Genomic DNA, 26,872 nt, shown 5'->3' on the forward strand with positions numbered 1-26,872 from the left:
ACCGTGCTCGAAAAACAGAGCAGCCCAAGGAACGGCTCAAGAATTCCTATACGAGTCAATAATGCATTAAAATGGCAAAGTGCAGATTTTAGAGCAGATGCTGTCCAGCTAGACCTTGCTGGTTCTACCCCTTCCACGCCCCCATCCGTGTGCTCTGAAATGTCACCTGTCTGCTCCTTTTTCGTGGCTTTTTTTTTTTCCTCTGGTGTTGCCAGAGGTGGCTGAGGCAGTGGTCCTGCCCGCTGGCTGGGACACGTTCAGCTCAGAGCCCTCAGGAGGGTGTGACAGACCCCCAGCACCTTTGGGTGCTGGTGCTGGTCAGCACCCACAGTGGAGGGGCTCCCTCTGGCGGTTGCTTTGGCCCCACCGACTTGCTTATTTTCCAAGAAATACCTTTAAAAAAAAAAAAAAAATGCACGCAAGTGTTTGCAAACCGAGTCGTACCTTGATTGGGGAGATCATCACGCATCAGTGGAGTGACCTGCTTACACAGCAAGGACACATCTCCCCCCAGGCCCAAAGGCAGCAGCTGTAAGCGTTTCCTTTGGGGACAGCTAATCACTTTCTCTCAAATCTCGAGATCACTGCAAGTCTGAGCTCCATAAATAGAAGAACAAAGAAATAAACTCTTGGAATGCTGAAGAAGTCTAATGGCTTCAAACGATAACTGTGAAAAGCCTTGGGCATAGGACATCGAAGGACATGTGTCTTATTTTATATGGAATTGTAAAGCTACCAAACGAGCTTCTCTTATCTTAGGAGTATTAGGAACAAGAAATGCTGCAGCAGAGTGAGATTACCCTCAATTCTTTGACTTTAACTTGAAAATTGGATCCGTAGTTTTCTGCTAGGGGAAATCGTAACGTGTCTGGATTTGTGGCCTGTTTATCGAATGCATCTTCATTTACAATGTAATTGGAACATCAATTTATATGGTGTTGTACCAATCTTTCCTATTTCTTTCTTACTAGGCACATCTTTTATATCAAGTGGAAAAGATTTGATAGAGATCATCTATTATGATGCAGTTTTTTACCAGTAGAAGTGGATCTTGTGACACTGCCTTTGGAGTAATACAGCTTGCTTGTGCATTGCATTTGTTGCATGTTTATGTGAAAGATTTTAATGTTATGGAGGAATGTAAATCTTATTATATTGAAAATAACTGTATATGCCAAAAGTATTTTGAAAACATGCCCTGCATCAAACATCTTCCTCCCTCTCACAGCATTACTACGTTCAGATTTTAGCCTAGAGTCTGCAGAAGCTAATTTGAGATCCCAAAATAGCCATCGGCATCGGATGTGTGTCTCAAAGTTGCTCTAATTAGCCAGACATTCCGGGGGTGATACAGGACTCGCTGAAATTTGTGAGGGGTAGAGATTCCTTTGAGTAAGTCTGAGTCACCTAAATAACCTTTCTGTTATACTGACACGTAGCCCCTGGAGGTAGTATTCTGCTGGCTGTGAGCTAACAAGCACCAGTGATCTTTCATCTCCTCATTTCCCCAAAGGACTAATCCACATCTTATTATTTGTTGGATTTTGATAAAGACCATAAACAAGATAAAGGCCCCCATTGTGCTTGGCGCTGTACAGTGTGACGTACAGCAGGAGTCACGTCTCCTCTGTGGAAGTGCTTCCAACAATACTGTTCTTTTCAAGAGAAGCTTGACTCCAGAAACATCCTCCTGCTGCAGAGCGCTCCGTGCCTCAGCAGTCCTGTCTTCTCTGGCCCTCGCTCTGAGTGGCCCCAGCTTCTTCAGCCTCTAGTCCAGCCCCTTGGTATAAATACTCAGGCTGGCCTTGCTTGGAGCTGGGACAAACCTGGACTTTACACTTCCTCGGTGAGGTCTCAGCGTGCACAGCAGTTCATAGCCAGTATCTTGGACAGCAACAGGAGTGTGAAACTGAGCCTGCAGGAAAAACACTCCAACTGGTATTGTAGAGATGTCCCCGGCAGCTTTTCCTGGAAGGAGACTGTCATACCCTGCCTGTTCCTTAACCCTGGTTTCAAGTTGCTGTTTGGATTATTAAATAAAGCAAATGGCTACAAGCTTTATTTTATAACTTACCTATGGTATTTTTATGTTTAACTTAAAATGCTGTGCTTTCCGTAAGGCTAAGACGTTACCTTGATGTGGCCCTCTGTAAAATTCCATATTTGGCAAGTTGGGTTTAAGAGCACAGCTGGATTCCCTGTTCAGCTGTTAAAGCAGATGATTCCTTTTGTACAGAATGAGTTTTAAAATTTGTATGAGAGCATCTGTTACGAAGAGAGCCAAGAAAAACAATTTAAATGTGCGTGTCTTCCCTTCCTCACCCCATGCCACTGCTCTCCTAAAAACCCACTTGGGCAAAGGGTGATTCCTGCAGCCTGGGACAGACCCTCCAAATGGCCCCAGAGGAGAAGAGACCAGCTGTGACCTGTCTGCTGGGAGATGTCGAGGAGAACAGGCGGTGCTGCTCACACAGCTCTTCTCTCGGCTGCGAGGAACAAGTACATATGGTGCTTTTGGGGGGGGGGGGGAAGGCAGGGCTTAGGGAAATTCTTCTTTAATTGATAAACCTATAACATCTTGGATGAGATGTTGGACACATGCCCCATTTGTAAGCTTTGAGGGGGAGGAATTTCTGCAGGCTAGTCAGGGCCCGTGGGAACTCCCATCTCAAATGTAGATGTTACTCTTTTTTCTACTCGGGAAGCTCAGTTCCTGTGAGCACAGAGCAGAAACCTTTGCTGTTATTGCTCAGTTGAGCCTTCCATTGCTACCATATGTTTTAATGGAAATGTTTGCTTCCACATTCATTTTGCTCCTTTTGCGAACTGGGATGAATCTCCAACGAGCTGATTTCAGATCTGACAAAGGAACCCGGTTAAGATGCCTTTCCCTTTGCTGTGGCTGGGAAATGAGAACCTGCCAGCTCTTGGTGAGTGGTGGAAAACAGCGGAGCCTCCCGCGGCTGCTGCCAGTGCTGGAGAGCAGCAGCTGTGTCTTGGAGACTGAAATAAAAAGTGTTTTCCAGTTGAAGCTGTTACTTTCACCACTGGCTTTAGAACCAGACACACCAAAGGCTCATACACGGTGTTAGAGACGCAAACCTGTTTTTAACCTGACATTGGTGCGTCCTGCCTGTCACCTTTATCGTTGTTCCAGAAGATTGTGTTAAAACAGGTGCCTGGAGATTCCTGTTTTTTGATGATTCTGCACAACGTAGGTTTCAAAAACAGTAAGAAATAAAAAATTGTCCCTGTGAAAGTTCATTAATTTTAGAGTTGGCTTTGCCTCCAGCCCAGGTTCTCAGGATTGTATAACGCTCCATCTGTCCTAAAGCGTCAAAACACCCACAAGTTAAGGAAATCGATGAAAAATACCGCGAGTGGTTGGTAAAGATGGCGAAAACCGATCAAGGTGAATCACAGCATTAAAATAACTTGTAGAGGAAACTGGCAAGCTCTTCTGTGGCTGGTATTTAGCGAGGAGTGTTCAACAGATGTTGGAAGTGATTAGTCATTCCCTATAATAAAGGCCTAACGTTGAATATATATATATATTTTTTTTTTTTTTTGCTTTCGGAGGTGTGAGGTTTTCCTCTCCTTTCTCTTCCTGCTGCAGAGTTGCTGTTTTGGGGGAAGATGTAGTTTGAGGGGGGGAGGTTGGGGGGGGGGGGGGCCTCCAAACGCCCCGAGTGCTTCGGGGCCTGGTCCTCGGGACGGGGCGGGGCTAGAGGCGGGGCCTGGCTGGGGGGGCGTGGCCGGGGCAGCGCGCGCGCGCGCTCCGCAGGAGGATTGTCCGCCCGCGGCCGCCATCGCGCCGCCCGGCCCCGCCCGCCATATTGTGCCCGGCGCAGGCTGAGCGGCGGCCGGAGATGGGTGAGGGGGAGCGAGCGGCGGGACCGACCCGGGGCACCGAGGCGGAGGGAGGCGGCGGGATGGACGCGGAGGAAGGGGACGGGGGGCGGGGGGGAGCGCGGTGAACCGGGAGCTGTGGGGGAGAGGGGCCGAGCGGCGGGCGGGGCGCTGGAGAGCCCGCGGCTGGCCCCGCCCCGCCGCCGCCGCCGGGAGGGGGGCGGCTCCCGCGCCGCGGCCTGGCCCGGAGCCCCCGGGGCGCCCCGCAGCTGCTCTGGAGCCCCGTTCCTCCCTGCAGGCTCCGTGCGTGCCCCGGTACAGCCCCGGGAGCTTACCGCCCCAGCCCGTAGCCCCAAACGCTCCTGCAGGTTCCTTGTACCCCGGTGGGGTCTCTCCGGAGCCCCCGGTGCCCTCCCGTGGCCCGTCCCGCGAGCCCCCAGCCCCCGCGGCACTCCTCAGGCGCCCGCAGCTCCGCCACAGCCCTGGCCTGCACCCCAAGAGCCTTTGTAGCCCCTTCTTACGGCCCCTACTGCTCCCCCAGAGCCCCCGCGGCCCCCACTGCGCTTCTCCAGTCCTCACTTGTGCCCCCTGATTTCCCATTTCTCCCCTGTAGCCTCTGCCTGCACCCCCGGAGTGTTTGTGCCTCCCGCCTGCGCCTCTGTAGAACCCAGAGCCCCTGGTCTGTGCCCTCACAGCCACCACTGCTCCTTCAGAGCCCCCATGCGAGCTCCCAGAGCCCAGAGCTGCCCTCCCGTAGCTCCCAGGTGTGCCCCCACAAACCCCCCAGCTCCCTTCCCAGACCCAACACTTCCGTCCTACCGCTTCTCCCCTCTCAGACTCTCTTGTGGCGACGTCCTGGGCCTCAAACCCACTGTCTTCACCTCCCCGCAAGGTCCTGTCGCTCTGGTGCCCCCCACACAGCCCGTGTGTTGTATCCTGGGGGGGCCCCTGTGAACAGCAGTGCGTTCCCAGGTCCCCAGGACTCTGTGTGCCACGGCACACACTGGGGTTGTTGCCCTTTGCTCTGTACCCCCCCAGTTCCCCCAGCGCTGTGTCCCACTCGCTGCTGTGGTGGCACCCATCTCAGGGTGTCTTTGCATTTCTTGGCTCGAGCCCCAGGCACAGCCCCCTTGCACCCTTGTCCCTCACTGTCCGGGACTAGTAAAGCTCAGCGTAAGCTTTAAAACTTGTTCAAGAGCACTCTCTAAGCCTTCAGCATTTTTTTTTTTAAATTCAGATGCTAATTGCTAAGTGATGCAAACTAGAAATTAGCGATCAGAAAAAGAAATACTAAGCAATTGATGTGACCTGATCCGAGTCTCTTCACGGCTCAGATTTCACTCCTAGTAAGTGGTGTATTATCACCCTGTCCTTTCTCTAAGATTTGTAGATTCTCCTAAGACTAAACAGGATCTGGAGAAGGTTTTTAAAACCTTGGTAGTATTATTATTATTGTTTACACTGCGGGAAGCAAACACGAGAAAAGCTAACTTTGGGCTTTTGAGCTCTGTGGCATGCAAACATACGACAACAACAAATGCCCTGAAAATGCTAGTTATTATTTTCCTGTCTTAAAGAAGCAAAAAAGGAAAAAGCCAGTTTGTGTGCTTTTGCAGTGTCCCTTTAAAAGAGCTGTGATTCCAGCACAAAATTAGGCAAAAGGGAACTTAAGGAACATCCCCAGTTTACTGAATCCTTTGGGCAAATTGTTTAGCATCTCTCTAAGTGTATTGCTCTGCCTGTAAAACGGGGAAAACACCACACCGATGCAGATTAAATTCCTCCTAAACTGCCTTGGGTTGGGAGAGAGGCATGAAAAGCTGCTTCCTGCTCCTGTGGAAGCCTGCATGCGTTAGGCTTTAGACTCAGTGAATCCGCAGCACCTTGGCAAGCTGCTGCACGTCGGAGCGTCGGGAGCTATCTGGGGCCGCATCTGTAGCCCGTGGCAAGTACAGGAGATACAGAAAAGGGTTGAGCAAAGTTGGATTATCCTACTTTGTGCTGCAAACTAGCAGTGATCTGTTCCCGCTGGTCACCAGGGGCGTGGTAAGCAGATGAGCCTTAAATATAAATCTTTTCCTTTTAGTTTTAAGGACTGAAGACATAATCACGCAGTGAACAGCAGAGAAGCCACCTGGAAGATCAGCCCTCTGCACCCTCTGTTGTTATGGCAGGGGGAAGGCGGGGCCCTAACCGCACGTCCTACTGCCGAAATCCCCTCTGTGAACCCGGGGCTGCTGGCGGCTCCGGCCACTCCACGAGTTCCTCTGTCACGGGCGTGCGCTCACGCACCAGGTACGTCCCGCTCTCCACATCCTCACGCCTAGCCAGGCCGGCTGCTCCTCTCTGAGCGAGGTGTGAGGCCACCTGTACCTCCTCATCTCACACGCTGCTGGTTTTCCTGTGGCTCAGCGATTTGTTAACTCCCAGCGTCCAGCTGAAATCCTTTTCCTATACGTGGCAGTGTCCACGCTGGGTGTTGTAATTGGGATAGTAGGTTTTAATTTGTGGAGACTGTTAAGTGCTTTATCAGACCATCAGACCACGAGTGTTCAGAAGCCTTTAGTGACCATTGAATGGAAAGTAAAAATAGAGAGAAATTTTTTATCCAAAAGCCTGACTCTGGAGTTCAGGTTGTTGCGTCTCCTGTGCCCTGAAGTTTATGTCAGGTGAGGCATTTCTGGGGTAGAGTTTAGCTAGGTCAGGTGATGTGTAGGCTGTGGGTTTTTTTCAGGTTCTAGCCTAGCTGGTTGGTTGCAATTCTGCGGCTGAGGTAGAGAGGAGGAAGGAGAAGCAGAGCACCGACAGCAACGCATAAGCAGGAGGCGCCTTATGAACTCTCTGCAAAGAAAGTGTTAGATCTGTCTTAACGTACTCCCTGCTTACGGCCCTAAGCCAAGAAATTTATGGGGATACAGTTATTCAGACAAGTCATTGCAAGGCCACAGAAGGTGGAGCAATCCTACAGACTTTGCTGCGAGAGCTTGCACAGAGGTTCTTACCACGAGTAGTAATGCCCCAGCTCACCTCTGAGCGGTTTGTCTCTGCCGCTGAACCCTGGGATACCCATCACCTGCCTGGCAGCCCAGGCCGAGGAGTCCCTTCATGCCGGTGAGAGCCTTGTCTCTGCTCTTGGGTCTCCTGTGTCTGTTCAAAGCAGAAAAGGCGTTTGTGTTTATATTTAAAGCCCCTTTCTGTAGGATCAGAACAGCAACTTTTGTTCTGTGTGCAGGGAGCAGCGTTCATTGATGGATTTATCAATCCTGAGGAGCTGAATCAGTCTTGTCAGCTTGGGAATCTGGGGATTTTAGAGAGACAGCTCGGGTTCCTAAAGTTTTTCCCTGACACATGGCCTTAATGTAGGCTGTCAGCCTTCTGTTTTAAAAAGCAGGGACTAATCCACCTGTATCCACCCCTGGGCTAAAAGTCTTTCTGCAGTCACACTCCGAGACTTTTGTGGTTTGGGGATTTTCAGTAGGAGTTCGTGCTCTGTAGTTCCTTTGAAACCCACACCCAGATTCCTTTGACTGTTGTTATTTAGAGATTGCAAATCAGGAGAGATATATCTAGTATATATTAACTCCCTTCCCTTTGATTAAAAGGGTTGCTGTCTGGGATCATGTGCGTGCTCACACAGGAATACGCACCTCTGACTAAACTTGTTTTTCCTCCATAGTTGAATAGAAGTTAAAGAATGAGAAAGGGCTTGTGTTTAATTGCTCTGTATTTCATGTTCAAGCGCTCTTAGAAATGTAAATAGCAACTCAAGGCCTAAAAGCTTCCAATTAATTAAAAAGGCCACTGCTTGCCCCTTGAATAGCAAAACACAGCCACAGCTCTGGAACCTGACTCAACGCAGGGGATTTAATACCAAATGACCTGGTGCTGGGGACTGGCCTGGTTCCAAATACTGCTTTTGCTGGTCAAATTCCTGCTGACATCTGCCTGTAATAGTCGTTCTAGACATCTTCAGGGCACTGAAGCTCCTGGTGTGTGTCAGCCATTGACCATGACAGTCAGCTTAGGTGTCTCAGTCAATATTAGACCCCCAGCTTCTAGAGCCTGAGGCTGTGGGCTGTGTTTATCTCAGGGAAGTGACTGCTGCCTTTTGCTTTACCTCGGTAGGAGCGGTTCAGGTACAGGCCTTTCCAGCCCACCTTTGGCAACTCAGACAGTCGTCCCCCTCCGGCACTGTAAGATCCCAGAGCTGCCCGTGGAGAGGAGTGTGCTGTTTGAACTTCAGCTCTTCTTCTGTCATCTCGTTGCTCTGTTTGTCCACTACATCAACATCTACAAAACTGTGTGGTGGTACCCACCCTCCCACCCGCCCTCGCACACGTCATTGGTAAGCACCAGAGGACAGCTGCTGTCCCGTGATACTCACAGACACTCTCTTGGGTCATTAGACATAAAGTTTTCTATATGTGTTTCATGCAAACTACATGTGACTCTACAGCCCTGGAGGGTTGCTCATGTGACTGTTATTTGGCAAATTTTGGGCACTTGCTGTCTGCTTGGCATTCTCTTTCTGATCTTGGAAGAGAGAGTCCGAGGAGAAGAGAATAACTTGGGAGCTTCTCTGTTGAATGTGGGTTTCTGCTGCCTGATGGAAAGTGGAATCATTTTGTTTTTGTCACCGCAGAACTTTCACCTTATTGACTTCAACGTGCTGACAGTGACAACAATCGTCCTGGCACGCCGGCTGATCGGTGCTATTGTGAAGGAGGTAAAGTCCCGAGGCAGATCTCAGAACTGTTCTTTCCTCTCAGGCGAAATGTAAAGCTGTGTGTCCCTTTTGCAGTTCCAAACTCTTCTGTCCTTTTCTAAACAACCTTGTGCTATGTCCAAGTCAGAAACCTAGGCACGGTTTCTAATGGGAAGAACAGAAACGAGCGCCTTGAACTCTTGCTCATGACTCTCTGTCCTTCTGTGATTGTTTCTGAATTACCGTCTCAGCGAGACTGTAGTAATTCTTCCTTGTGAAGAACAGCATTTGGCTCCTTTCCTCTTCTCTTAATTACTCTGTCTTTCTGCACGGAGGGACCAGTGCAGGTTGGTTTCTGCTGACTGCGGAAGCTTTCTGTGGCGAGCGGGTCCAGGAGAGCGGGCTGGTCACAGCGATAACTGCCAGACCGTAACGAGGAACTCTGAGAGCTCTGCTCATTCCCGCTTGAGGAGTGAGGCCCTGGGTTTGGGAGAGGCCAGATTCCAGCCTGCAGAAGGCCTCCCCTTTCCAGTGGCAGTCAAACAGAGCCTTTCACTGGCTCTTCCTTCATGCGTATGAGGTTGATTTTACAGTCTGGGTGCTGCTCTTTTGCCGTTTGCTTCCTGTAGGAAGAGTGAATGAGTCTCCTCTCTGCCCAGCTCTTTCTTCTCTCCCCGCAGGCTTCACAGAGTGGCAAAGTCTCCCTGCCACGCTCTATTTTCCTGGTGATCACTCGGTTTGCTGTTCTCACTGGCACAGGCTGGAGTTTGTGTCGATCAATAATTCACCTTTTCAGAACCTACTCTTTCCTTAATCTCCTGTTCCTGTGTTACCCGTAAGTATCTCCTCTGTCACTTGTGTGTGATTTCTAATATTGCTTCAGTGCAGTGGGTGTTGCTCAGTTGAAATGAAGCCTGAAAGTAAATAAGCACTTGATTACCTGCTAACAGAACTTAAACTACCCTTTTCCCTCTTGCTGTGTCACATTTCTTCTCGGTGGCAGGGCATATCTTTAACAGTTACCCATATTTCAGTTTTAATGTGAGCACCCTTAGATTGCTCCCGTCCTCTGAAAAGGATTGCCTGCTTTTCTCGTGCTGTTCAAAGAACCTGTGTCTCTGGTTTACCTTAGTTCTTAGTACCTCTGCCAGGTGGAGTGAATCAAACAGCTCCCCCGCTTCATCTTAAATAACAAAAGGAAGCCAGTTCTGTTTCCAGTCAAGTTGTGGAAGTAGCTCCCTTCTCTCTGGTAGATGCAGGAGGAAATGTAAAGATCTGAGACTCGGTGCTTGTGTTTGAGATCAGATTGGTGAAGGTCTTTTCTGGAGTTTATATAGGTACTAGATGCCGGTTAGGAGCAGGATGTGATCGTAACGCTGATCTGCTGCCAGCAAAGGCCTTGCCCAGGGAACTCCTAAGGAAGTAACCACCTTTCTGCACTTTGCTGCTCCAGGTTTGGCATGTACATTCCCTTCCTTCAGCTGAACTGTGACCTGCGGAAGACGGGGCTCTTCTCCCAGGTGGCCAACATCGGTCCCAGAGAGACCAGCGAGGTGACCTCCAGGGGCCGAGACTACCTGACTGTCCTAAAGGAAACCTGGAAGCAGCACACTCGGCAGATGTACGGCATGGAGGCCATGCCCACGCACGCCTGCTGCCTCTCCCCGGATCTCATCCGCAACGAGGTGGAATACCTGAAAATGGACTTTAACTGGCGGATGAAGGAGGTGCTGGTGAGCTCCATGCTCAGCGCTTACTACGTGGCCTTTGTGCCGGTCTGGTTTGTGAAGGTGAGCCAGGGCTGGTGATGCTCTTGCAGACTCTGCTCCTCCTGGCGTGGGGCTGGGGAGGGGGAAGGACAGTGGGGAGATGGACACGGGGTTATGGAGGAGGTTTGGTTCTTGCTTCTGTCTTCGCTGGCACGAGGTCGTCACAGGTCTGTGTGCACAGGCGGCTGCGACAAACCCAATTACAGAGGCCTCGTGAAAAGTAACAAAACGGTCTGGGTTTAGCTTTGCTTAAACTCCAGATAATGGAGGACAATATTGTCCTGGTCAGGTGTATTCTGACTGTTGGTGGGAGTGTGTGTCCGTCTGTAGCATCCATCCTGCCTCCCCCTGAAGCTGGAAGGGCTCCAGGCCAGCCATTCCTTCACACGCTGAGCTGCGAGGACAGAGCTCCAGGACAAGGGGGTTGACTTTAACCAGGGTGGTGGGATGAAGGAGCATGGACCTTATTAGGATTCTTTTCTGTTTTATTTAAGTTACTAATAGGTTGTACAGTGAGACAAATGGCTTGCAGTAAATCTGTCAGACCTCAGGGATGAGCCCAAGTCGCATCCCCTGAGGGGCTGGTGCACCCCCCCCCCCCGTCGTCAGCTGAGCTTGGGGAGCACCAGGAGCTCTCTCCCTATTTTTGGTGGTGGGTGATGACAGCGCAAATGTTTCACCGTGGTGTGTTCAGGAGTTGTACAGCAGCCATCCTATGTGGGCGCTTCTTTTTCAAGCAGGATTAATAGCTACGTGAAAACCCCTTGTTGTACCTGCCTGAGCGCTTTGTGTTGTGATGGCTTTGTTAGGTGAGGCTGTCCAAACACCTTGTCACGCATTTGTCTTGTCCCCCCGCCCCTACAGAACACTCAGTACTATGACAAACGCTGGTCGTGTGAGCTCTTCCTCCTGGTTTCCATCAGCACGTCGGTGATCCTGATGCAGTACCTCTTACCCGCGCGCTACTGCGACCTGCTCCACAAAGCTGCAGCACACCTGGGCTGCTGGCAGAAGGTCGATCCAGCCCTCTGCTCCAACGTGCTGCAGCATCAGTAAGGAACTCTCTCTTGGGGCTGGGGCTGGAGTTTTTGCTGGCAGGCCTGTTGGCATGAGCAGAGAGGCTGGATGAGGAGCTCAGCTCTCCAGCCACTTCTCCTCCTCCTCTTGTTGCTTAAAAAAAAAAAAAAAAAAACCAACAAGAGAAAGAAAAATGAAAGCAGAGCTGTTGGCTGACACATCCGACAGCTTACAGACACTATCTGTGCTGGCCACTTCCAAGCAGCGCAGCAAGCAGATCTGATTTTTGGCAAGGTGCCTGCTGCTTTTGGCCACAGGTAACTGCAGTTTGTCACTGCCATAGTTACACACCTCGCTGGGCCAAACCCTGCCCTCGCCAATGATGTCAGCTTGCTGCCGCGGCCAAGGCTGCGGAGGGTGATGGTGGGGAGGCAGCAGACCCCGCTTCGGCTCTGGAGGTAGAAACGAGAGCGCTCTGCTTCTTTCCTGCAGGTGGACAGAGGAGTGCATGTGGCCCCAGGGAGTGTTGGTGAAACACAGCAAGAACGTGTACAAAGCTGTGGGTCATTACAACGTGGCGGTGCCCTCGGACGTCTCGCACTTCCGCTTTCACGTAAGATCGCGGCTCCTCGGTGGGGTCTGAGGGGTAGCACCTCGCAGGGTCACGCTCCTCGTGTCCTCAGCACCTCTGAGCTGGGCTCTGCGAGGGGGAGAGCTGCCCTGGGGGGTGTGCCGGGGTGCTGGGGCCTTCCAGCTGACTCCCACAGCTCCTGTCGGTGCCGCCAAAAGGGTGATTCTGGCCCTGCAAACCGGGGCTCTGTCCAGAGCTGGTCACGGGCAAAAATTAAAAAAAAAAAAAAAAAAGAGGAGCAGCTGAGGGAACTGGTGGGGTTTAGTCTGGAGAAGAGGAGGCTGAGGGGAGACCTCCTGGCCCTCTGCAACTCCCTGCCAGGAGGGGGCAGAGAGGGGGGATGAGTCTCTGGAGCCAAGGCCCCAGCGCCAGGCCCCGAGGGAATGGCCTCAAGCTGCCCAGGGCAGGGTCAGGCTGGCTCTGAGGGAGGATTTCTGTGCAGAAGGGGCTGTTGGGCGTTGGAATGGGCTGCCCAGGGCAGGGGGGAGTCCCCGGGATCCCTGGGGGGGTTGAAGAGTCGGGCTGAGCCAGCGCTGAGGGATCTGGGGGAGTTGGGAACGGTCAGGGTGAGGGTCATGGTTGGGCTGGAGGAGCTTCAGGGGCTTTTCCAACCCGGATGAGTCTGGGTTCTGTGAAAAAAGGAATCCCAGAGGAATCCACACCGGCCTCTGCCTCACACGTCCTGTCAAAAACACGTACCCAAAGGGTCTGACCTCGCTCGGTGCCTTATTTTGGTCCCTCGTACAGTTCTTTTTCAGCAAACCACTGAGGATCCTCAACATCCTGATCCTGCTGGAAGGAGCCGTCATCTTCTACCAGCTCTACTCACTGATTTCTTCAGAGAAGTGGCACCAGACTATCTCGCTGGCTCTGATCCTCTTCAGCAATTACTACGCCTTCTTCAAGCTGCTGCGTGACCGTCTGGTGCTGGGCAAAGCCTACTCATATTCTGCCAGCAGAGACTCAGAGCAGAAGTTAAATTAAAACAATTGCACTGATGCTCAGCTTATTACAAAACAAACAAAACAAGAAACCCTCAGAGCTTTGTATTTTTGTTACCACTGCTTTTTTTCTTTGATAACTGATGTAATTAAAAGGAAAAAACATATTTTTTTACTCCCAACAGTTGTTTGTGTGTTTGTTGTCTGGTAAAATCCCCCGAGAAGCCCTCCTCCTGTTTGTATTCGAGAGGAGTGATTTATTAACAACGGCGCTTAGTTTTGAGCAACGCAAACACTGCTGCTGCTGGAGTTGGGAGCTCCAGCTGGCGCTGAGTGGGAAGATGAGAATTAAAGGTATGTTTAAGCTCACAGCCTCAGGCTGGGTTCCTTTGGAAGGGGTGAGCCCTGGTCCCATCCTTTGGGGGACCCCGAGGGTCCCCCTGCAGCACCCCTCCATGCTCTGTGGCCTTAGTGGGGGGAGAAGGCTGCGTTTGGTTTGTTACTGGTGATTTTTAAATGGATGCACCAGAACTGCTGCAACCCCAGAACTGCTGCAACCCCAGAACTGGTGCAACCCCTCGCTCACAGCGCGCAGGGGATGGTTTGAGGTCTGCAGCAGCGTGAGGGGATTTGGTGCGAGGGGACCCCGTGTGAGGAGATGCAGTGCTAAAAGGCCATTGAGTGACTCGAGGTGGCCAGAGAAGGGCAACGGAGCTGGGGCAGGGTCTGGAGCACAGGTCTGCTGGGGAGCGGCTGGGGGAACTGGGGGGGTTCAGTCTGGAGAAGAGGAGGCTGAGGGGAGACCTCCTGGCCCTCTGCAACTCCCTGCCAGGAGGGGGCAGAGAGGGGGGATGAGTCTCTGGAGCCAAGGCCCCAGCGCCAGGCCCCGAGGGAATGGCCTCAAGCTGCCCAGGGCAGGGTCAGGCTGGCTCTGAGGAAGGATTTCTGTGCAGAAGGGGCTGTTGGGCGTTGGAATGGGCTGCCCAGGGCAGGGGGGAGTCCCCGGGATCCCTGGGGGGGTTGAAGAGTCGGGCTGAGCCAGCGCTGAGGGATCTGGGGGAGTTGGGAACGGTCAGGGTGAGGGTCATGGTGGGGCTGGAGGAGCTTCAGGGGCTTTTCCAACCCGGATGAGTCTGGGATTCTGTGTGGGGGCACCTGGTGTGAGGGGACGCACCGTGTGTGGGGGAGCTCGGGGGGGCCGTTGCTCTGGCTGCTCCCGCTTTGCCTTTCCAGGAGGGGTTGGGTGTCCCCCGGGTCTGGTGTCGCCCCCCCCTCGCCGCCTCTCCTGCCCAACCTGCCCGTCAGGTCTGCCCAGGGCTGGGCCCGGGTGGCTGCGAGGGTGACATCACCCCGGCGAGGAGGAGGAGGAGGAGGAGGAGGAAGGGCGCAGCCCAGCCCCTGGGTGACTCGGGGCCGCCCCAGAGCCGCCGCCGTCCCCGCGGCCGGGGGCACCGGCCGTGCCCGCTGCTGTGGCCGGGTCCCGGCTCGGGTCCTGCCCGTGACGGGGCTCCCGGTCGCCGGTGCCGGCTCCGGCCTTTGTTCTGCGGGGGCCCCGCCGCCGCCAGGGGGCGCCCGGAGCGTGCGCGGCCGCTCCCGGTGCCGCTCCCGGTCCCGGTGCCCCGGCAGCGCTGCCGCTCTCCGCGACGCGGGACCCGCCTTCCTCCTCCCCCCCCCCACGCGGAGATTATTGCGAATGAAACCGCAGATCAAACACCGGACGGGGCCGGGGTGGCCCCGGGAACGGGACCGGCCCCTGCAGAACTCCAGGCCGGCAGCAGCATCGCCCCGGTGCACCGGGGGGGGAGCGGGACGGCACCCCCGGCCCTGCCAGCGCGGTGACCCCGGGCACAGAGCGGCGGGGGGGGGGGTCTCGGTGCCCGGCCAGCCCCGAGCATCCGACCCCGCAGCAAAACGTCACCCCGGCCCTCGGCGGGGACGCGGCGGGGTCAAAGAGCACCGGGAACAAAGCCGCTGCCGTTACCGGCCGCTGCGTGTCAGCAGGGTGAAGGGCACGGCGAGGAAGAGGAAGGAGGAGCGGGGAAAAATGAGAACCGGGGCTGGCAGGGAGCCCTGCCGAGCTGGGGGTGCCGCTGCGCCCCCCGGACTGTGCCCCCACACCCACGGGGAGGCCGCCGGCGGGGGCACAGGGGGGTTTTGCTGGCTCAGGGTATGGGAAAACTGCAAAAAAGTTCCCCCCTGGGGACCCCCGGCAGGTCCTGGGGGGATGGAGGGGCCCCCCCAAGCTGTCCCCCAGCTCTCGTATCGCCCCAGCGCGGGCCAGAGCCGGTCTCTGGACAGGATCGCTGACGGGGATGGGAGGTGATGTTGGGGCGCCGTGGGTGGGTGTGCCTGGGCCCCCCTCCCCACCGCAGCAGGAGGAAGCGGCCGTGTCCAGCCTTTCCCGAGGATGAGGATTTCCTTCCTCCCATTGAGCGGGGACCCTGAGGTTAGCACGCAGCCACAGGGCACACGGGGAAGGGGGGGGGGGGAGCTGGGAGGTGGGGGGCAGAGACACCCCCCCCCGACACACAGGTCTGGGTGCAACTCCTGCCAGGACCCCCCTTTCCCTCCCCCGGCCTGGCCAGGACCCCGCGTGCGGGCAGGAGGAGGGGGGCAGCTGCCTGCAGGGATGAGGGAGCAGCTTTGCGGGGGGCTCAGGATGGAGACTTGCAGCCATTTCCTTCTCTCCTTCCCCACGGCTTCGCCCCCTCCCCTTTGCCCAGCCCGAGCACCCTGCTGATATTTTGGGGGCAAGAAGAAGCCGGGCAGAGCGGGCAGTCCTGGGGCAACAGAGCCCGTCCCCCCTTGGCGTGGCCCAACTGGGACCGGCCAAGCTGCAGCCACCCTGACTGCAATTCTTGGGGCTCCCAGTCACACCGGGAGGGTTTGGAAAGCCCCCCCACGTCCAGCAACGTGACCCTCAGGGCAGAACCTCCCCCGAAGGGTGCCTGCGCCCCGCCGCACCCCCAGCCCCCCTCCTCCTAGCAGGGCCCTGGTTACTGCATTCCCAGAAAAAGCTTTTCCTGCGGTGGGAAGTGCTGCCGGGGGGAGCCGGGTCAGGGCTCGGCTCGGTTCCCTTCAGTCATCTGAGAGGGGGTGCACAGGGGCTTTCCCGGGGCCGCCGGAGGGGACGACCGGGTGGGGAATTCCCCCGGGGAGCAGCCGGGTGGCTTCCTTGGGGATGATCCAGTTTGCCTTGGTGACCCCAGGGGTCCCGGGCAACCCAAACGGTGCCCGGCCCACGGGGGTCCTGGCCTGGCCGGGCTCCATCTGCCGCCCTCCCCACGCCCGCTAATCCCGGGATTAGCAGCCAGATGCCAGGCGCCGGTTTGCTGCAGGTAACGAGTATCCCTGGGGGAGGAGGTGACGGCCATCCAAGTGCAGGCAATTAGGGCTAATCCCACACCTGCGCCTAACGAGCTCGGCAGCGTCCTGCCCGCGCCAAGCAGGACTGGGGAGAAGCCAGCTGGCACCACGGCGGGGTCCCCGACCCAGGAGCGCAGTGGGTACAGGGACCCTGCGGGTGCTGGGGACACACCCCGGGGTGCCCCCAGGCACAGCACCCCAGAGTAATGGTTGTCTTGGTGGGTCACGGAGCAGAAATGCCCCCCCAGGGGCTTGGCATGGCTGAGCCCCCGCCTTGTGCAGACTCAGCATGGGGCTCGCGTGTAGGGGATGACCTTCAGCCTCCCGCTGCCCCCCGGGAATCCCCTCACCGCTTCCCGGCGCACGCAGCTGATGGGAAGTGTTGGTGGTTTTCCCCGAAAAGCTTCATCCCGATGTTCCTGGGAAGCCACAACTCCCACCCACATCCCCCCACCCCCGGGACTTCTGTCCAGACAGTTCCTGGCTGGTCCCAGCCCAGCTCAGCACAGATGGGGGAAGGACACTGCGGGCTACGAAATCTCAGCACGGGGCTACCGACAGCCCCCGACCCACAGACCTGCCCCACATGTGCACCCCACCGAGCTCCTGCCCCCCGAGTGACAGGGCACAGCAACAGCCAGCACAGATCTCACCCTCCAGACTGGTTTTCCCCCCCATGCAGCAGGCAGAGACGGTGTCGGTGCCCCTTGGCACCCCAACGCTCTGGTCACGGGGGGGGGTCCCAGGTTTGTGCAGTGATGCCCCACCGGGAGCACAACAGACACCCCCCACACCTGCTCCTCACCCCCCGAAGTCACCAGCCTGTCTCTGGTTGCTGCGCTGCCGACCCCAGTGGCTGCTGGTGTGGGGACCCGGGCGAGGGGGCACGGGGGGACAGGAGCCCCCCACAAAGCTGAAAGTCCCCAGCCTGGGCACGCAAAGCCGGGCGGGGGGATCCCTGTTGTCCTTTATCTGGAAGCCGGTAGCTTTAATTCTTCTTTAGTAGTTGTTTATGCTGTTAATAAACCCAAATCACTAAAGTGGCCAATTAAGGGTTTGCTTGCCGCTGCCACCTCACGCTGTGGCAGGTTTTGAGATCAAGGAGGGGGGAAAAAAATATCACGGGGAGGGTGGTGGGAGCAGCCTCCCCGTGCCCATCCCACCGGCATCCCTGCTGCCCCGGGCTGGGGGCTGGGGACCCCTGAGCAGCACCCCAAGCCCTGTGCCCCCCCAGACCCAGAGCCAAGGGGTCTCCGTGGGGCTTGAGCACCCCAATGCGGGAGGTGCTGAGCTGAGCCGCGCCAGCCACGGCTGCCCGACCTTGCCTGGGGCTCACCTGGCCGAAACCGGGGCAGGACACGGCCCACGAGGCCCCGTCCCGAGCCAGCGAGACCTGCCATAATTGGTAGCCCTGAATTAGCATATGCACATCCTCATTAGCAATCACACACACACACACACCACACATCTGCGCGTGCGTGGCCTCATTTTCTCATCTGAACAAATCCACAGTGGGGACCCGGGAGCTGGGGCGAGCGAGCGTGGGGCGGTGGGGCTGGACCCCCAGCTCACCCAACCTCTCCCAGTCCTTCACTCATCACCTGAGACCGCTGAACTCATTACACTTGTGCAACAGAGCAGAGACAACGTCTCCAGCACCCACGTCCCCACCATCGGGTGGGTGGGGGGAAGCAGCAGCCCCTGCGGGGAGCAGATGGTGACTCGCAGCCCTACAATGCCCGGAGCAGCGCGGGGGCCGGGGGACCGGAGGGGAGCAGACCCGGCCCAGCGTCCCCCCGCTCCCGGCTCCGCTTCCGCTGCCATTTTACCCAGCCAGCTGTAAATATTTAAGAGCTCCATCCTCCGCTGCGCTGCTGAACTGACAGCCGGAGGGACGGCAGCTCCCACCGCTCTGACCCACTTGGCACCGCGCTGGGGGCCACTGGGCTGAGACCCCCCGCACGTCCCCTCCCCACAGCGCCGCTCTGGGGCTGAGCTAAAGAACCCCAGCGAGCCGGGCTGGGAGCGCTTGAGGGCTGAAAGGTGATGAGTGGAGACTTTGGAGGGCACGGGGGTATTCCCCAAGAGCGGGGCACGAGGGGGGAGCAGGGAGAGCTGGGCAGGTCGCCCACCTCCCCCCGGGTGACCCCATCCTGGCCCCCGCGCAGGCTGAGCACCCTGAACCCTCCCAGAGCTCCAAGGGGGCTTAAATACCCCCAAACACACCCCTATGGCCCGGGGCGGGGGGCAACCGCGGGGTCAGACCCCGGCCAGGAGCCCTGCGAGCAGCCGCACCACCACACCGGCCACCGCGGGGGGGTCCCAGGGGTCCACTGCTGGGTCGTGTCCCACGCTGCGGCACGAGGCTGCTGCGGGGCTCGTCCCGGCTTGTGGCACAGAGGCGTTCTCAGCCGAGGGCTCGCCCGGGAAGGGCCTTTTCCCGGCACCGAGGGAGTTTCGGTGACGCTGCGGGCACGGCGGGTGCCCCTTCTGCCGGCACCCAACCTCGGTGCCCCCGTGGGACACACGTGCAGCAGGGCAGCCCCCGGCCAGGCCCAGGCTCCCTCCCACCGCCGCGGCCCGGAGCCTTTCTGCCGCTCTTCCGCCGACCCCGGGGCCACCGGCCGCCTTCCTGCTCTGGCCCACGCTGCCGCCCGGTTTCCTGCCCGCCAGCGCCGGGGCTGCCGCGGCCGCTCTGCCTCCACACCCACCCCAGCGGAGCGTTCCCCGCTTCCCCCGCCGCGCCAGCACCATCCATCCACCCTCTTGCTCTTTCCCAACCCACAGACAAGGGGACCCCGGTCCCTCCGCCGTGTCCCCAACTGCTGTCCCGGGACCCTGCGCCCTCCGCGGGGGCTCTGTCCCCAGTCTCCACGTGGGACTTGGCCCCGACGCCCCTGTGGGCTCAGTCAGGCAAGATCAGGGGGGAGTTTGTGCTTCACCAGCCGTTTTCTTCCAGCTCAGTGATAAAGGTATCGAACGGAGCAAGTCCCCCCGCCCTGGGCTCACACCGGGGAGCAGCAATTCCCCGATTGCAATCACTTTTGGGGATCTACCACTGACCTAGTTTTTAATCCACTGTGCCGGGGCGGCAGGGATCGCACGCGGGGCTGCCGTCGGGCACGAGCAAGAGCTTTCTAGGAGCGTCGATACCCACCCCAGGCAAAGCCTCCCCCCCGCCCTGCGCCCCATCCTTGTGTTGGGGAGACGAGGCTGGCCCCGGCTCCGAGCTGTGCTGAGGTCGGGCCGTTCCCACGCTGAGCCCAAGGGTCTCCCCCAAAACCGGTCGGGCGTGCGGAGCCGTGACTCAGCCCCGAGTCAGTCGGTGGGAAGCAGCGTGCACCGGCAGGCCCGGGGGGGGCTGGAGGAGGGCAGGGGGTGCGGCGGCAGGATGGGACCTGCACAAGGGCCCCCCCGTTTCCCGGACAGCAAAGAGGGAAGCGAAAAAAATTTCCTTTTCCTTCCTCCTGCAGAGGTGCGGAGAGGGTGTCGTCGTGCTGGGGTGACCTTCCCCTGCACCCCGCTCCCTAAAGCAGCCCCCCCCATGTCCCCTAACCCAGGCACGCCGCGGGGTGAGGTCTAGGCAGGGCTCTTTATCTCCCTTCCCAGCTGATGCAGCGTTTGCTCATCGCTGCTGCGCCCAGGCCCACCCCACCCCAGGGCAGGTGACGCTCGGGGTGTCCCCTCCCCTTGCAGGGATGGAACAGGGATGATGCCACCATCCTCCCATGGTCCTTCATACCTTTCACACCCCCCCCAGCATCATTCCCTGCCCCACAGCAGACTGGCCGAGATCTCCAAGTTTCCCCTGGTGCCTCCAACCCCCGGGGTGGCCAGGGGGTCAGAGGCACCGGGGCTGGGGGGAGATTCACTGCCCCCCAGGCTGTTGCCAGCCCTCTGCGCCAGACAGGAATAAGTGGATTAGGAAGGAATCTCGTTATCGCTGCTAGCAGCCTCGGGGAGGGCTGTGGGGTGGGGATGGGGATGGGGACAGGGATGGGGACACCCCCAGTGGGGGGGACCAGGGGTGGCCGGTGCCCAGCATGGGGCAGAGTGTGGCCACGTTGCTTCAAGAGCGAGGGCTCCTGCTGTTCCCAGCTATGCAGCATCCGGGCTCTAATGAGCCAGGACGGTTAATTAGTCAGTGTCAATTTTTGTTAATTAGTCAGAGGAGTCGAGAGACTGATTCCTCTGCCACCTGGCTGGCACCGGGATGCGCAGGGCCTGGCTGGGGGGTGGGAGGGGGGAGAACAACGTGCGTGTGCGCGGGTGCACGTGTGCGTGAACACGTGGGCGCGTGCACGTAGATACGTGTCGTCGTGTGTGCGTGTGCGCTGCCACCTGTGCACCCACAAACACGTGCACCCACGGACACCCACGCAGCCCCGGAAAGCCGAGCTCACGGCTCGGGGAGCTGCGAGGTGGGTGACGAGGGACGGGGCCGCCACGTCCGAGCGACGCGAAGTTTCCTGCAGGTGATTCATCCTCTTCCTCGTCTGTATGCGCAAGGGCTGAGACCTCAGAGGAAGCCACAGGGATTTCCACAAGGGCTCAGAAAAACTCCCCCCCCCTTCCCTCCCCAACGCCTCGCCGCCCGCTGTGATTTCCTCCTGGGCTGAAACGCAGCGGGTCTGGGGGCGAAGGAGCCACGTGGGCAGCAGCACACGGCAGCGAGACCGGGAAGCTCCTGGTGCTGGGGCTCTGCTGCAAGGAGGGAAGAGGATGGGAAACGTGCCGTGGCCGGATCCAGGCAGGGAGGGAGCCCCTCTCCGGGCTGGGGAGCTGAGCAGGGGGTGAAGCTGCTCTGTCTTGTGATTTATTCAATCCAGGCTAACGGGCATCACAGCGTGGGCTGCTGTTGGCTTCTGGGTTTTGTTTCCCCTTCTTAAGACAAGATTGTAACCACAAAAAAAAAAAAAAAAAAAAGCAAAAAATCCTTAATCCTGCAAATCCTCTGCTGCTCCTGGCAAAGGCCTCGGTTCATGGCAGGGGCTGGATGTGCCCGTCCCTGCTCTGGTGCCTGTGATGGGATGTGGGGGTCGGATGCTCCCCCGGGGCTGCCCGGCTGAAGCCCAGAGCAGCTAAAAATACACCCCACAGCCGAGGTGTTGCAGCCACCAAATCAGCTATGCAAACAAGACCGAAATTAAATCAGTCACATGCAAGAGAGACAGAGAGAGAGAGAGAAATCTGTTAACCCCTGCCAGGGCAGCGGGGACACGTCCCCCCGCGGGCACTGGCACTGCCGTGGCAGCGAGGGCCGCGCTGGGGCCGGGGACCCGCAGCACCCACCGGGGCTGAGGCCCCACAGTGGGGCTGAGCCACTGTCCCCCTCCACCACCCCCCCGGCTCGCAGCCATCTGTCCGGGGTGTATTAAAGGAGAAGCTGGAGAGAAACGGGGTCAGGGCTGTGATGGCAGCCAGGGCCTCGCCTTCCCCTGCCACCCCCCGCATGTCTCCAGTGGGACTGTGGCACCACCCAGAGCAGGGATGGCTCTTTGGGATGCCCTTGGACCCCCTTCCAGGGGAGCCCAAGGCAAGTGTTGGCCCCACAGCTGGCTCCTGGGCGCAGCGGGGGGACGTGGCCGGGCAGACTTTGCCCCACGGCACTGGCGGAGCTGAGCAGAGGGGCTGCACCGTGCCCCAGCACCTCCCAGGAATCCTGACCCTGCCGTGGGCTGCGGACACACCGGGCATCACCCCGCACCAGCACAGGGCAAGAAGAGCCCCCACCACCACCGCAGGTACCCCGAAATCCCGGTACTCCCTGGGGCTCCCCCGCCGCCACTGCCTGACCCGGGCACATGGGTGCAGCCCCGAGAACGTGCCCCCACCCGTGCCTGAGTGTGAGTGTGCAAGTCCCCGTAGGCAGCTGCCTGCATTTCATGCATTTTTAAGAAGAACAAGGTTAGTGGGTCACTCCAGAGCCGGAGGCTTTCCTCCAGCTGAGCTGCTTTGCTGCCAAACCCATCGGGGCTGGCAGCTGCCTGCACCGGGGCAGGGAGGGCGCTGGGGCAGGCAGCGGGGCAGGCAGCGGCTGAGCCTGAGGTGCTGCAGCTGCAGCTCCCCCCGGGGCTGTGATGGACTTTCTGCCCTCACCAGCTCCGGCCACCGTTCGTTCACCCCCCCCCGGGGCAGCTGAGAAGCTGGCAGGAGCGGGATGCAGCCAGGCCAGGCCCCGTCCTGCTGCCAAGCAGGCAGGGAGCGGGCAGGGAGCGGGCAGGGAGCAGACATGCACCATGCTGGGGGGGATTGCACCCCCCCCAGTAGTCCTGCAGCTGCTGGGGCTGCAGCACCCCGAGCCGCAGGGCTCTGGTGAGGCTGGCGGGGTGCAGCGGTGGCGGCGGAGAGGAAAAGCCGCCGCGGTTAAAAGTTAACGTGGAGACAAAGCGGAACCAGGACGGCAACGCCAGCGCGGCCACACCAGTGCAAACAGCCCCGGCTTTAGGGCAGCCCAGCCCCGATAAAGGGGTGAATTGCTCCATCCCCCCCCCCATCCCCGGCCTCTCCCCACGCACCGTCCCCCCAAGGACACGCGCTGCGGACGGGGGGATGAACCAGCATCGCTGCAGGGAGAGGGGTGAAGGCAGACCTGGTGCCGCGATTGAGAGACGGGGCACAGCTTGATGCAAGCAGAGAGTCGTTTTATTGCACAGAACACTCGTTTATATAGGAAATCCGAAGACGCATGTTTTAAACCGATTGGCTGCTATGCCTCAAAATTCTTAGCAGCGCGCTCTGATTGGTAGCTACGTTGAACCTTAGCAATTGGACTGTTAGCAGCTAAGCTGCTCTTGCAAAAAACTCTAAGTTCCTTCCTTTTTGCACCATCAATTCCTTCTTTTGCAACCCTTTATCGAGCGTGACTCACCGGTCAGTAATCTTCCACCATATCAGTGCTTTTCTATTCCCCTATCAGGCCTCCCAAGGTTTATGGCCTACAAGTTCCAGCCTGTCCCCTTCTGAGGATGGAGCAGTACTCACCGTCCTTCCCGATTCCTTCCAGTCTTGCCCTACATCTCCTCCTTCCCGTTGCACAAAAAGAATCTTTTTCGTGGAGCGCTCCATCAATCGTTGCAAACATCGTAACAAACAGGGTAAAAAAAGCAGTAAGAGAATAAAAAAGGCTAAAGCATAAACAATCGTCTTTACTAAGCTTCTTAACCACCCTGGTAGTGCCCACCCTCCAAAGAGTTGGTCTAACCAATCCCAACTACCATCTTGTCGGAGTTTAGAGACCCCCTTTTTTAAGTTGTTGAATACTGGCATGAATCGATTCCGAGTGGTCGGAGAGATTCATCCAACACATGCCTTCAAAATCTTCACAGCCATGGCCTTGTGCTAAAAGCAAAAAAAATCTATGGCAGCTCTATTTTGTAATGTGGCATGGCGAACGCTGTCCACGTCTCACACAAGGCCAGGCAATGCCTTGCTAGTAGCACTCGTCTGTTTAGCAAGCCAGCAGCCGAGCTTGTCTAATGTTGCTAATGCCTTTCCATTGGCGGCTTCTGGTGACAAAAAAGAAGCAACAAAGTGTTGACTCAAGGACCAAAATTCTGTATTATCGTCACAGTCGGGGGTATATGCACGGATGCCGTGCTTTGCCCTGTGGGATAAGGGATGTTGTAAAATCATAGATGTATTAGGAGTCAAGACAGGCTTCCGAGGCTACGTGGACCTCCCTTTATATGAGATTGGGAAAACGGGCCACGCTCCATCTCCACAAATAAAGAATATCCCCAACGGTAACGAAAGGGGAGCGTTGCTAGATTTAGACAGGTTTGTTGCTGTATAATTACACCAAGCGCATTTTTGAAAATGGGATGGGCAGGAGATACATCCCATGCTTTAGACTGATTTGTTCCTCTATAGTTAAACTTAACACAAAAATCCATTTTTACGACCCAAGGAGCTCAATTTCTTGTGGTTCCAGAGTAGCCCGCGGGAGAAAGGAGACCCATACAGCCCATCATCCATCAAATTTTGTGACAGAGCTGGAAAAGTGTCTTTTACACTTTCAGGTATCGGCCCCTTTTCTAGCAGCAGACCTACGAGGCATACAGAAAAGGTGAGGCGGTGGCAAGACACAAAGTGTCTTGTCCAGTTATATTTGCTAGCGTGACCCACACATTGACCTTAGGGAGTGCAGGGGGAGATGAAGAGCCCTGCGCTATTGTCATTAGTGCTAAGAAAATTGATATTATTTTAAAGATTTCTTTATGCCACCCCCCTTTTTTCTTCCATGCAAATCGCTTCCTGCATCTTTCTTTGATCCCCTCCCAGGCCTGTTTAGGAACAGCCCAGATAGAGGGTACAAGGTTTTGCTTACTGCACTCAATATTACTGATCAAAACTGCCTTCGCTCGCTGGGACACTAGCTGGGCCCAATCCTGACAACACTCCCAGTACTCGTCACTGCCTAGTTCCACACGCCCGGTGATAAGTACAATTTTACCAACGTCTACCTCCGTTTCCAGGCATTCGTCACACCAACGGCGGGCTAGGGTCGCTTTATGCCACCACTCCTTTTCTCAGCTATAACATACACCCCGGACCCAGGGTTCACAATGCCCACATACCGCGCAGACATCGTCCGCCACAATTACCTCTTTGCTTTGGCTCATCTAACGATCCCCAGTCTATGAAGTTCCGTAGGTGTCCTCCGTAGCCTCAAGAAGGTCAGGGAGTTGTTGTTCAGGAGGATGATCTGGGGGTTGAGCAGAGTCCCTGCCGGGCTCGTCGGGTGCTGGAGGGAGGGATTCATGGAAAGGACACACGTTTTTTACTGGAATCCACCTGGGATTCGCCTTTCTCTGTGGAGACACAAGCATCACCTCTTCCCCATGTGACAAGAGGATATGGTCCCATTATTTTACCTGTTTCTGGGCCGCGAACCAACACCGGGGCTTTAACTCATGTCTCAAATGAAGTATTCGCATTAAAATGTCGAACTATCGGAGGATCATTATCTAGCAAAGAACAAGAAGTTAGACACATACAAAGCTTTCTGTAGTCGTTCCTCAGGGGTGGCAATCCCTGCTCCCCCTTTCTGTTGTAGTAAGCTCTTCAAAGACCAGTGAGAACGTTCAGTTAGAGACTGACCTGTAGGGGAATGAGGGATGCCAGTCATGTGAGTCGCACCCCAGGAGTCAAGAAAGGTTTTCGTTGCAGTTGAGATATACGCAGAGCCATTGTCCCTTTTTATTTGAGAGGGTATGGCCAAGGTGGCAAAAGCACGCGTTAAATGTTTATGGACGTCACGTGCCTTCTCTCCTGTGTGGCAAGAAGAAAACAAAGCGCCTGAAAAGGTGTCAATAGAAGAACAAACATATTTCAATTTACCAAATTCCGGATAATGCGTAAAGTCCGTTTGCCGTAGTTGTAAGCTTTGTAGACCTCTAGGATTAACCCCTCTTGCTATCGATGGGAAAGAATGCCTTTGGCAGTCAGGACACATGGCGATAATATTAGACGCTTGTTGGGAGGTAAGTCCAAACTGTTGTTTGAGACCTCCAGCATTCTGGTGGAAAAAGGAATGGCTGAGTTTAGCTTGTGCTATGCGATCCGGCAATACTTGTGCCGGTAGCGTCAGCATATCTGCGCGTCGGTTCCCCTCTGCAATAAAACCAGATAAAGAAGTGTGCGATCTGACAAGCATAACAAAATAGGCGTGAGGGCGAGAATCTAAAAGAAAGATAAGTTCGTGTAATAAAGAGTTCAGAATGTGCGATATCGCGTAATACAGACGTAATCCCTGTAACATAAACTGAATCCGTAATAAGGTTAAGTGGTGTGGACCGCCTCCGAAAAACTCAAACTGCAGTCAGTTCCACTATCTGGGGAGAACCAGGAATGGTCTCTATGTGCGGGTCCCATCGTCCGTTCTGGTCGTCCCACCACAAGATGACTGATTTGTGCTGTTTCTCAGACCCATCCATAAATACAGGAAGGGCTCGTAACGGCTGATCATTTTTCTTCGGCCTGGATATCAAGCGAACATTGGCGTTAAGCAGCTTATGCGGAGGTGGGTGGGATGTAAGTTGACCCATATAGTCTGCCCATGCCATACTAGAAGCGTCTGATTGCTAAAGCCACTGTAAATACATGTTTGTCACAGGTAGGCAGATACAAGCGAAGTCTACCCCTGATAATGTTAGTAAGCGTTGTCTGCCTTTAATTATCAGAGAAGCAAACATCTCATGCTGTGTCAAAATGGTTTTTGTAGATTGATCTGGCAAAAAAATCCATTCAATAATTAACAGCGGGTCTGGCTTCTGAGGATCCCGTTGAAAAATCAGTGCATGAGGCTGTCGAGTGGGGTTTGAAATAATGAGAAAAAAGGGTAATTCAGGGGCCCACCGGTGAACTTGCCTGTTGGCGATCGCTGCGGCAACCTTTTGCAAAGAGTCAACAGCCTCAGAGCCAAGACTGCGGGAGGAACGCAAGTCAGTATCTCCCTTAAGCAGTTCAAATAAAGGACTTAAGTCCGCATTAGAAATTCCCAACAGCGGTCGGACCCAGTTAATTGTTCCCAACAATTTCTGTACATCATGCAGGCTTCTAACGTCTCTCTGTATCTGTAAGGGTCGAGGAA

At 56.2% G+C, this 26,872-nt stretch overlaps 1 protein-coding gene across 1 annotated transcript; it reads left to right on the forward strand.

Annotated features, from left to right (window-relative positions):
* The first annotated feature begins 3,763 nt into the window (after positions 1-3,763).
* Positions 3,764-13,088, forward strand: TMEM39B (transmembrane protein 39B). Its single transcript, XM_074926030.1, has 9 exons — positions 3,764-3,873; positions 5,936-6,144; positions 7,975-8,194; positions 8,492-8,575; positions 9,235-9,389; positions 10,008-10,344; positions 11,188-11,375; positions 11,833-11,953; positions 12,719-13,088. The coding sequence occupies exons 2-9, from the start codon at positions 6,017-6,019 to the stop codon at positions 12,953-12,955; spliced, it is 1,470 nt and encodes a 489-aa protein (XP_074782131.1). The 5' UTR covers positions 3,764-3,873; positions 5,936-6,016; the 3' UTR covers positions 12,956-13,088.
* The last annotated feature ends 13,784 nt before the right edge of the window (positions 13,089-26,872 follow it).

This window comes from Athene noctua, chromosome 24 (genome assembly GCF_965140245.1).
Source record: "Athene noctua chromosome 24, bAthNoc1.hap1.1, whole genome shotgun sequence".
Taxonomy (NCBI): Eukaryota; Metazoa; Chordata; class Aves; order Strigiformes; family Strigidae; genus Athene; species Athene noctua.

What these genes read in the sequence shown, in the direction of transcription:
- TMEM39B (XM_074926030.1), top strand. Translation starts at nt 6,017, where the DNA reads ATGGCAGGGGGAAGGCGGGGCCCTAACCGCACGTCCTACTGCCGAAAT. An exon ending in CGCCCTCGCACACGTCATTG is followed by an intron (nt 8,195 to 8,491) that starts GTAAGCACCAGA and finishes TTGTCACCGCAG; the next exon opens with AACTTTCACCTTATTGACTT. An exon ending in TGCCGGTCTGGTTTGTGAAG is followed by an intron (nt 10,345 to 11,187) that starts GTGAGCCAGGGC and finishes CCGCCCCTACAG; the next exon opens with AACACTCAGTACTATGACAA.